The sequence below is a fragment of the Magallana gigas genome, chromosome 6, assembly GCF_963853765.1.
Source record: "Magallana gigas chromosome 6, xbMagGiga1.1, whole genome shotgun sequence".
In the NCBI taxonomy this organism is placed as follows: Eukaryota; Metazoa; Mollusca; class Bivalvia; order Ostreida; family Ostreidae; genus Magallana; species Magallana gigas.
This window is the reverse complement of record NC_088858.1, coordinates 42,962,906-42,973,546: the sequence shown is the minus strand read 5'-3', so window position 1 is coordinate 42,973,546 and position 10,641 is coordinate 42,962,906. Positions and strand designations below refer to the sequence as shown.

Below are 10,641 nucleotides of genomic sequence, written 5' to 3'. Positions count from 1 at the left end.
GAAACGTTGAAATACTTATAAACAAGTACTTTCAGTGGGATGTATTGAATTTCACTGGTACTTGTATGGAAAACGTTGACCGGTATTATGTAGAATGAAGATAGAAGTTACATATGTTGCTTCACAATGTCTGAAAAGATTAGTTGCGCATTGCAGTCAATAAAATATTGCATTCATGGAACAGGATATATCCACAGTGTTAGCTCTGGTGATTCTTTAGAATTTTTGCAGCCTAGAGCTGCCGGGGACCAGATAGCGCGCCCTAGGGGCCTCGTTTAGAAGGGCGTCCACTACAGCCTCAATTACTTTGTCCGGAGACTCTGCCGAATTCTCCCGGTTGTCTTTCAGGAAAAATAGGTTAAAGTAGTCCTTTCCGTAAAAACTCTTCACTTCCTCCGTAGCTCGTTCCCATTGGATGTCCACTTCATCTCGACGAATTTTCACCTGGAAGAAAAATGAAATTTTACTGCATTTTTTTTCTGCAATTAATTGCTTTAAAGGAAAAGTATTTTTTGTTGAATATGATTTCACAATCAAAAACCTATTTAAACTTTTCATAATTTTAGATGTTCTTTTTTCAGAAAAAAAAATCATAGCTGAAACTGGTTTCTGTAATACTTTATCTAGATCCATCAATGTCTATCGGTATAATAGAACTGTAAATGTGTCATTGCCTGACGTTAATTACGATTTCTGGGTCACTGATGGTCTTAGCGGCGTCGAATTTCCCTGGCTCTATGATGCTGACCCCTACCCCACAGGGACGCATTTCTAGTCTCAGACTGTCTGATACTGACTCCAAAGCAGACTTTGACATGTGATAATCGATATGTGCCGAGTATCACCCCCTGACGCTGGAAATATTGACGATTCTTCCTGTGAAAAAATAAAACCTTTTTTTTTTTAAAATCCGTCACAGAATATGTATGACTGCACATTGCATTTCATAATAAATCATGATGGCCCCTCTCCTCTCTCTCTCTCTCTCTCTCTCTCTGATTTACCATGAGACTTTCGTACCCTGAGTGACCCGAATCATCCCAAACAGGTTGATGGACAGGCATCGATTAATCTGATCTATCGGGGTCGTCTCCATATCCCCCACTACGTTTACTCCAGCGTTGTTGACAACGCCCCATAATCCTACAATCAATGAATGGTCTATCATTATCATAAGACTATATTGTTGCATAACTTATAGCATCGAATATTGTATTGGAGCTAGATATGTTACTGGCGCTGCATGTAACAAAATTCCCGTAGCGTAGGAAATCGATAGTTTCGTCCCCATACCCCCCCCCCCCCCCCCCCCAACCACCACCACCACCACCAGCCAAGTCTTGGACAATCGAAGAACACCGTCTGTTCTTCTGTTTACCAATTAAAAATCGTATAAAAATCGTTTATATATAAAGTACCAGGGACGTATATACGTCCCTGCTAGTATATACATGTATAAAGTAAATGAAAAAAAAATATCCCCAGATTTTGTCAAAACCCGGTGATCTAAACGAATAATATACTACATTGTTTATTGATAAGTGTTTCCGAGCTATTGACCTCTGTTTTTGGAGTGTGCAGTGATGAAAGCTACGGCTTCTTTGATGTCGCTATCGCAGGTGACGTCCAGTTGAAGCGCGTGTAGTCTCTTGGAGCTGTGGGACTTCAGCTTCTTTGCGCCTGCGCTGTCTTTGTGTAAGACTCCCGCATACACGGTGAATCCTACGTCGTCTAAATATCTGGCAAAGTGATGACCAAAGCCTGCATAAAGACAGGTTCAGTATTACAGCGTTTGATGACAGACGGGAATAATTATTTCAGGCACGTAGCATCGTTTTTGAAAGTTGGGGGGGGGGGGGGGAGCCGTTCCTCCAAAAAATGTTGCAATTGACAAGCCAAAAAAATTCTCAAAATCATGAAAATCTTAATCGTATTTTTAAACCACCTACAGAGAGAGAGCGAGAGAGAGAGAGAGAGAGAGAGAGAGAGAGAGAGAGAGAGAGAGAGAGAGAGAGAGAGAGAGCACATAAGATGATGTATTGTATACGTAGATTCACACACCTACTAGTATTGTCAGATTAAGTGGGACAAAAATCTCCTTTTATATATAAATAAATGTATATTTACCTATGTTCTAAAAGATGAATGATCATACGAATGTAATGACATTTAATTCTTAATGAACAATAAACAGATATTTTCAGTTAGTACATGTAATTTTATATACCTATATAAATGGGGGGGGGGGTGGGTGGGTAGTATTCCTTGTAACTTTAATTTGACTATTGAAATCCTTATTTTCTCTTCTATTTCTTTCTTGCTCCAAAAAATGTATGGGACCAACTCCATGATATTTCAAATTTTGAATTTAAGAAAAATGTCTTCTGCGAACAAAAACTGCTCCCCCAATGGTACGTGTCTGTATTTGTTAGAAATTGATTTATCACAATGTTCATATCTGTCGTTTTATTTTTCAGTTAGAATATTACTTCGACACACACGTATACAAGTATAGTTATTAGTAGCCTCATTTTCATTTTCAGCCAAAAAAATAATACAACTCGGACCCCCCCCCCCCACCCCGGGCAAAATTTCAAAATCCGCGCATCGCTAGATTGGTTGCATTATTTATTTACATACAAAATTCTAAATGATGGATCTTTAGATCTAATTTTTTTTTTAGGAATTTAGAATCCATCAAAGCACAATAATTTAATTTCATTTAAACGCATTTTAATGGGTTTTTTAAAAAATATAAAATACATTCAAATATGTTAGAGTGGTCAACAAATTGAATTTTTAATTTCTTGAAATCATTCGACAAGAGTTCCTATACATATACATGTATACTCTTACCTCTATCGCACCCGGTCACAAGGACCGCCTTGCTTTTTACAGGCATGCAGTAGTTTTTTGTTTTTAGACTGGATAAACTGGAGTACAATGTATAGTATCAAAAATGACGAAATAAAATAAATGTTTAAGAAAAATAAAACGAGCAAGAAAATGTAAAATCCAAGAAAAATGGCCCATTCCAGAATTATTTCTTCCGACATTTTAAAAGAACAGAACGTGTATAGATAACGATCGACGTTTAAAAGAGTCCCAATTATAGATAAAAACATGAATTCGATCGCCGACATATGACATATGGCATACTAATAGTAATATATGCAGCTGTCCATTTCACATGTACATGTACATTGCTTGTTTTTGAAAACATATCGTCGGTCCTATATAACACAATAGGCTGTGCAGAGAAATTGAATACCGCGCGGTTTTTTTTTTTAAAAGAAACAATGCATGACACTATTTTGATTTTGACCACAGACATGAAAGATGTGTGCCTAGCTAGGAACACAGGTGCTTGTTATACAACAGTTCAAGTTTTATCAATATTTGAATTTTAAATCATATTTTTGAATCAATAAAGTATTTTTGAAAAGTCTTCATTGAATAGCATGTAACAAGAACTTGCTTGTAAACCAGAGTGAAGTACATGAACTTATAAACAATTTATGTAAAATATATTGAATTTCACCGGTACTTGTTTTATAATAAGCGTGCGGTATGTTGAATGCAGATTAGGGTTACATCATTTTTAAAAAAATTATTACAATTTTTATCAGCAATACAAAGTTACATGTACATGAAGATAGAGTCTAAACTACAGTCATACACAAACTATACATTGTAAAGTATTCTGCCATGACTAGGGGACTATACACAGTCAACTCCTAGGTCCATTGAAATATACCCCCATGTGAACTGAGGGACCGCAACCCGCAACCCCTTTCCCCCACCAAAGGGGGAAACATACAGCATTTAGGATAATTTCTGACTACAGTCCATAAAATAGTGTGTATGCATGAAACAGGATTAACCCACTGTCAGCTTTAATCGTAGAAATAGAATTGTCAGAAGTAAAAAGTTAGCTCTGGTGATTCTTTAGAATTTTCGCAGGCTTATAGGCTCCGGTAAACCATGTGTACACTACATCAGAGATAATTTCAGGAAAGTATCCATTCAATCTGGCAAATATCTGCAAAATAAAAATCAAGAAGTAATGAAATTGTGAAATAGAAATAGGCTGCTTTTGAGTTTATTTAAACAAAAAAAAAATGCTTTCTTTGATGATTTATTCGGGATATGGTAGTAGCGACATTGCAGAAAAAAATACGTTATGAAAATTTTTGCTGCAATGATCGCTACCTTCATAACCCGAATAATCGATAATCAAAGAAAGCATTTTATTAAGATCTTTCTATTAACTAATTAATAAATTGATTATGAAAAGTAAGTAACACCCACTAAATTACTGTTAATGTACATATTAAGTACGTTAGCTAAAAGAAACAGCCAAATCGTCTCCTGTGAGACTCTGAGTCTGACATCAGCATGATTATTTCGTGCAGTCCGTGATATTTCGTACATGTAGGTCGCTGTAGGCTTGTAGATTTCAGTCTGGCTGTTTCTGCAGAGCCATGAATTAACTATGAGTTTTCGTAAGAAAGAGAGGGAATAATACTCGGTAGATGTAAATATATACGTGTCAATCTAATTAAAATTAGACTTGTAAGTCTAATTTTAATTAGATTGATAATTTGATATACATGTATACATTCAGGAAATTATTAATTCAGAGTCCTGAGACTGATGCCGCAAAAGTCGCATGCATCTCCTGTAGCTTTTAGTCTGTGTCCGTTGGTTTCACTATAGGCGCATGTATATTGAGTTTCTGTTTGTGTACCGTAAATAAACAGGCTTAATTACCGCGTGTATATCTTTAAGCGGACCCCCATCCCCGACACCCAATATAAATCTAGATCCGCACATGGCGTGTATATCCAAACTTACCGCATGTATATCTATAAGCCTAGAGCTGCCGGGGACCAGATAGCGCGCCCTAGGGGTCTCATTTAGAAGGGCGTCCACTACAGCCTCAATTACTTTGTCCGGAGACTCCGCGGAATTCTCCCGGTTGTCTTTCAGGAAAAACCGGTAAAAGTAGTCCTTTCCGTAAAAACTCTTCACTTCCTCCGTAGCTCGTTCCCATTGGATGTCCACTTCATTTCGACGAATTTTTACCTGGGAGAAAAATGAAGATTTTACCGCATCCTTTTCTGCAGTTAATTGCTTTAAGGGAAACTATTTTTTTTTTTATCAAATATGATTTCACAATCAATAACCTATTTTCAGAAAAAATGCCTCGGTTGCAAACAATATAGTAATTAATGATACATTTCTTGGCATGTAGAGCCACCTTGTGCCCCTGTTATCCGTTCTTGTGTTCCTGGAGATAAAAGAACTGTTAATATGTCATTAATGATTACGATTTCTGGGTCATTGCAGGTCGTAGCGGCGTCGAATTTCCCTGGCTCTATGATGCTGACCCCTACCCCACAGGGACGCATTTCTAGTCTCAGACTGTCCGATACTGACTCCAAAGCAGACTTCGACATGTGATAGGCGCTATCTCCCTGTGCTGAGTATCTCCCCATCACGCTTGAAATATTGAGGATTCTCCCTGTAACAAAAACAAAAACAAACTTAATTCTTAAATTATTTTATCCGTAACTGTTACAGAATCTCTCTCTCTCTCTCTCTCTCTCTCTCTCTCTCTGTTTTACCCTGAGACTTTCGTATCATCGGAAGCACTTGCTGAGTGACCCGAATCATCCCAAACAGGTTGATGGACAGGCATCGATTAATCTGATCTATCGGGGTCGTCTCCATATCCCCCACTACGTTTACTCCAGCGTTGTTGACAACGCCCCATAATCCTACAATCAATGAATGGTCTATCATTATCATAAGACTATATTGTTGCATAACTTATAACATCGAATATTGTATTGGAGCTAGATATGTTACTGGCGCTGCGTTTTAAAAAAACTTTCTGTAGCGTAGAAATGCAGAAGTGTCATCTCCATACCCCTCCCCACCCCACCACCCCAATCAGCCGAGTCTTGGACAATCGAAGAACGCCTTCTGTTCTTCTTTTATACAGTTAAAATCGTTAAAAAATCGTATATATCATGTCAGAGATGTATTTGAAATACGTTTCTGATAGTATATAATACAGAAAATAAAAAAATATATATTTAACCAGGTTTTGTAAAAACCCTGTGATCTTAACGTATGATATACTTCATTGTGTAATTAGTGTTTCCGAGCTATTGACCTTTGTTTTTGGAGTGCGCAGTGATGAAAGCTACAGCTTCCTTGATGTCGCTATCGCAGGTGACGTCCAGTTGAAGCACGTGTAGTCTCTTGGAGCTGTGGGACTTCAGCTTCTTTGCGCCTGCGCTGTCTTTGTGTAAGACTCCCGCATACACGGTGAATCCTACGTCGTCTAAATGTCTGGCAAAGTGATGACCAAAGCCTGTATATAAGGACAGGTTCAGTATTACAGCGTTTGATGACAGACGGAGATAATTTAATAGTATTTGTGTGTATTCACAATACGTACATCACCTAAAACAAACTCTCTCTCTCTCTCTCTCTCTCTCTCTCTGTCTCTCTCTCTCTCTCTCTCTCTCTCTCTCTCTCTCTCTCTCTCTCTCTCTCTCTCTCCGTGTAGGTGGTTTATAAATACGAATTGCCCAATAACATGCATTATATAATAGCTATCGGTAATATGTATCAATGGGCAGCCGCCGATAACGTCTGCTTATTCACAAAATCTCTAGCTCTACAGGGGGTCAGCCATCAAAACTCATAAAGGTTGGAGCCTTCTTTCCAGCAAACAAAGTTCAAAGTTATCACTCGGACCCCCCCCCCCCGGCAAAAATTCTAAATCTGCGCATTGCTAGATTTGTTGTATTATTTATGTATATTCAGAAATCTGATTCAATGGATCTCTAGATCAAACTTTTTTTAAAAATTTAGAATCTACATATATGTATTAAAGCACAATTCAATTTGATTTAAAAGCAATTGAATGATCTTGTTTTTTTTATATATACAATGTATATAACATTGGCGGATCCAGAGGGGGGGGGGGGGGGGGGGGTTCCGGGGGTCGGAACCCCCCCTTTCTCTGGGACATATGAATTTTTTCGAAAATGTTTAATGCCTATTTAAAGGCAATTTTTCCCATTTATAATAGAAATACTGTAATTATTTCAAATAAATGCTTTTAAAATTGCTTATTTAAAGAATTTCGTATACTGCGTCCCATAATTTTGTTCTTATATGAAAAAAACCCTATCGATATTTTATCGAAATAAAATACATTGTACTCCTTCAGCATCTGGTGTTTACTACACTGAGTAAACATGTGGAAAATTAAAGAAAAAATACATGAAATTAAGCAATATCGCTAAAAACGCAGATTTATAATAACATCTACAATGTATTTTTTACTCTATTTTTTTAAAAAAAAATTGATTATAGTTCATACAATTTGAACTGACATGCCATCGAGTAAAACGACGTTCAAACACGAGTACACGCATTCGTTTTACTCAAGTTTAAAAGTATTGTTTAGTTAACTAACTAAAGTAATTATAATAGATGAGTTTTACTTCGTTTCATACGAAAAATATACAATGGAAATTACTTGACCCGCTTATGTGGGTTATATATATGCTATTTTTCTGGAATGCTAGCTACCTTCATACACACATGAAACACAAAAGAAAGCATTTTTTTTTGTTTCCAAGAATCGGAAATTCTGTTACAAAAATACCATGTAAAGGGTTTAGACGTTAACCACTATGAAAATGCCCAACTTTTCAAAACTTTTCTAAATATGATCGCATCTGTACTAGTGCCGGATGATGTAGCGCACCCATTAAAGAGGTCACATCAAGTTCCCTGGGACGACAATTGCTTTTACCATTGTATTACACACGTACTATCTATTCAGCAGATAAATTATCCCCATTCTTTTGTCATATCTTATCATTTAGACCTTTATTTAAGAAGGCAATCGATAAAAATCAAAATCGATATATAGTTCAGAATAGCTTTAAAAACATCAAAGACATAAAAAATTACCAAAATATCCATTTTCATAATAGTTTGTCGTAATTAGTCTGAGATATTATTTGTTTCTTAGTGTTTCTTTTTTATCAAGCATAGACGCACTTTCTCATTGCTGGAGACTTGGGTTTCTTGGGGCTAGATATTATGCAAATCTTCCTTACCTAAACCAAAACGCTCAATAATGCTGTTGAAATAGATGTGAAATAGATAGTGATGAGATAAATGTTTATTAAATACAGTTGTATTCGCACGGAAATGTTCAAAAAGCCTTGTTTATTGACAAATGATGAATTTTGCAAATATTGGTTTTTATCAGATGGAACCCCCCCCCTTTTCCAAATTGCTGGATCCGCCTCTGTATAAAATACATTCAAATATGTTGGACTGGTCAAATAATTACATTTTTGATTTCATGAAATCATTTGACAAGAGTGCCTATACATGTACATATATACTCTTACCTCTATCGCATCCAGTCACAAGGACAGCCTTGCTTTTTACAGGCAGTAGTTTTTTGTATCTAGACTGAATTATCCGGAGTATAACGTACAGTATCAAAAATGACAAACATAAGTAAATGTTGAAGAAAAATAAAACTAGCAAGAAAACGTAAATTCCGATGAAAATGGTCCATTCCAGAATTAGTTCTTCCGACATTTTTAAGGACAGAACGTGTAAATAACGATCGATGGCGTACAGAGTCCTGTAGATAAAAAGTTGGATTAGACTGTTCAATGCAGATGTCCATTTCACATGGACACATTTGATATGATCCGGAGATAATACAACTTCAAAAGTCAAAAAAGTACACGTGGATAAAATCAAATATTCTGACTTTTAATTAAGCACTGAATGCCTGTTTTTGGATATCGTCGGTCCTGGGCGTGTGTCAGAATAATGCGAATTACTTTTTATATTTGACCAAACATGTGTTCATGGGTAGATAGGAGCTTGTTATTCAAACGTTTAAGTTTTATTAATATTTAAATTTTTAAAATTGATTGCAACAACGAGACTTTTTTGAAAGTCTGTATTGAATAGCAATTTCCCATCACGTTCAGTTTACATTCGCGATGCTGACACCCCCCCCCCCCCCCCCATAATCATACAAGGAATGGTCTATCATTATCATTAGTTCACTAATGATGCTTAACATTGCACAATGGAATATTTTATTAGAGACATGTTACTCTCGATCTGTCGCTGCATGTAACAAACTTCACGTAGTGTAGGGAATTATAAACCCTGTATGCATAAGTTTCATCTCCATACCCCCCCCCCCCACCTCCCAACCAGCCGAGTCTTGGGCATTGAAGTCTTCTGTTGAACTCCCATCCCCGCCACCCCCCCCCCCCCCCCCAAAAAAAAAAAAACAAAAAACAAAAAACAAAAAAAACCTTAACAACTTATGTTAACTTGCGTATGTTTATTATTTACAAATAAGATTTTAATTTAAAAAAAAGTTTCACAGAATCTATAAGATTAATCTCTCTACAAGCGAGATATAATAAACCTTGGTTTTGTGTGCAGTGATGAATGCTAAGGCTTCCTTGATGTCGCTATCGCGGAGACGACCAGTAGAAGCAGGTGTTGAGTTTTTTGGATATGTGGGATTTCTAGGATCGGACAACATCAATGCTACTCTTCTTATATCAATAACTTGTTTGAGAAAAAAAGTAATGGTAGAGGCCAATTTGTTTATTCTAATCAACATTAAAGGTCACAAAATGTTTTTGCTTTGTTCAAATTCCGATAGTGAAAATTTCCCCTATGAAAAAATTGAGTCCTATATAAACAAACAACACATGCATGAAACTCTACTCTAATCAAGAAGTGATGATTAATGACCATTGCTGAATTAAATTATCGGAGAATGCAACGTTGCAGTCTTTCACAAAAGACATAAATTAAATTAGACCGTGTGAAATGTTATAAACGGCAGGACAGGCAATTAATCTGACCCCATTGTAGCAGATGAGCGACAGAAAAGGGGGATATCAAATTTCGGCTGGGGAGGGAAATTTGGGCTAATTGATGTATGTTGGCAGGGAAATTTAGCAAAGTACATTACACAGTGATAGAAATTTGATGCACATTAATCCATCAATCAGCTCAGTCTCTTATAATGATGTTTTACTTTTGAATTGGGTGGGGGTGTGGGTGTGGCGGCTACATGTAGCTGGTCGCTTTGGTATCTTTGGCAATAGTAAGAGCAGTGCTGTACATGCATGTCATATGTATTTATTGTGTGTTTATACATGGATTAAATCATTTAAATTTAAACAGTCGGTCACTTAATGTCATATTTATATTTCTACGTGTTACGGATCGTGAAGGGGGGGGGGGGGGCATACAATGTGACAACATGCATATATCCACAACACTTCAACCCCGAAGAAAAAATAAGTCTCTGATGCCATACATACATATACAAACACATATTTATAAAAAAGTATGTAATATACATCCGTTGACGACAGAAACACGTTTATATACCCCCCCCCCCAACATCTCTTTTCTTGCATGCCTTATACCGGTACTCGATCAGATCGCTCCCTCGCTTCTCTTGCTCGTGACATTACGCAACGCCGCACCTGGGCATAGAGAGCGACGCTAGCTGACTTATGGCGCGAATTTCAGCAGTGTGGG

General features: G+C 36.9%; 3 protein-coding genes across 5 annotated transcripts; all 3 read right to left on the bottom strand.

Annotated features, from left to right (window-relative positions):
* Positions 1-74: 74 nt before the first annotated feature.
* Positions 75-1,798, bottom strand: LOC136276016 (D-beta-hydroxybutyrate dehydrogenase, mitochondrial-like). Of its 3 annotated transcripts, none has more exons than XM_066086655.1 (4): positions 1,561-1,798; positions 1,005-1,143; positions 689-876; positions 75-444 (listed from the first exon to the last, which is right to left on the bottom strand). In XM_066086655.1, the coding sequence occupies exons 3-4, from the start codon at positions 815-817 to the stop codon at positions 217-219; spliced, it is 357 nt and encodes a 118-aa protein (XP_065942727.1). In that variant the 5' UTR covers positions 818-876; positions 1,005-1,143; positions 1,561-1,798; the 3' UTR covers positions 75-216. The 3 variants fall into 3 exon arrangements, with proteins under 3 accessions (XP_065942727.1, XP_065942725.1, XP_065942726.1); XM_066086653.1 differs by having other exon boundaries at positions 1,021-1,143; XM_066086654.1 differs by lacking the exon at positions 1,561-1,798 and having other exon boundaries at positions 1,021-1,198.
* Positions 1,001-2,902, bottom strand: LOC136276390 (estradiol 17-beta-dehydrogenase 2-like). Its single transcript, XM_066088283.1, has 3 exons — positions 2,857-2,902; positions 1,561-1,761; positions 1,001-1,143 (listed from the first exon to the last, which is right to left on the bottom strand). Exons 1-3 carry the CDS (start codon positions 2,900-2,902, stop codon positions 1,001-1,003), a joined length of 390 nt encoding a protein of 129 aa, XP_065944355.1.
* A 588-nt stretch (positions 2,903-3,490) lies between these two features.
* Positions 3,491-8,716, bottom strand: LOC105327241 (D-beta-hydroxybutyrate dehydrogenase, mitochondrial). The gene is made up of 6 exons (XM_011427591.4): positions 8,454-8,716; positions 6,185-6,385; positions 5,631-5,783; positions 5,334-5,527; positions 4,858-5,088; positions 3,491-4,042 (listed from the first exon to the last, which is right to left on the bottom strand). The coding sequence occupies exons 1-6, from the start codon at positions 8,647-8,649 to the stop codon at positions 3,932-3,934; spliced, it is 1,086 nt and encodes a 361-aa protein (XP_011425893.3). The 5' UTR covers positions 8,650-8,716; the 3' UTR covers positions 3,491-3,931.
* Positions 8,717-10,641: the final 1,925 nt, after the last annotated feature.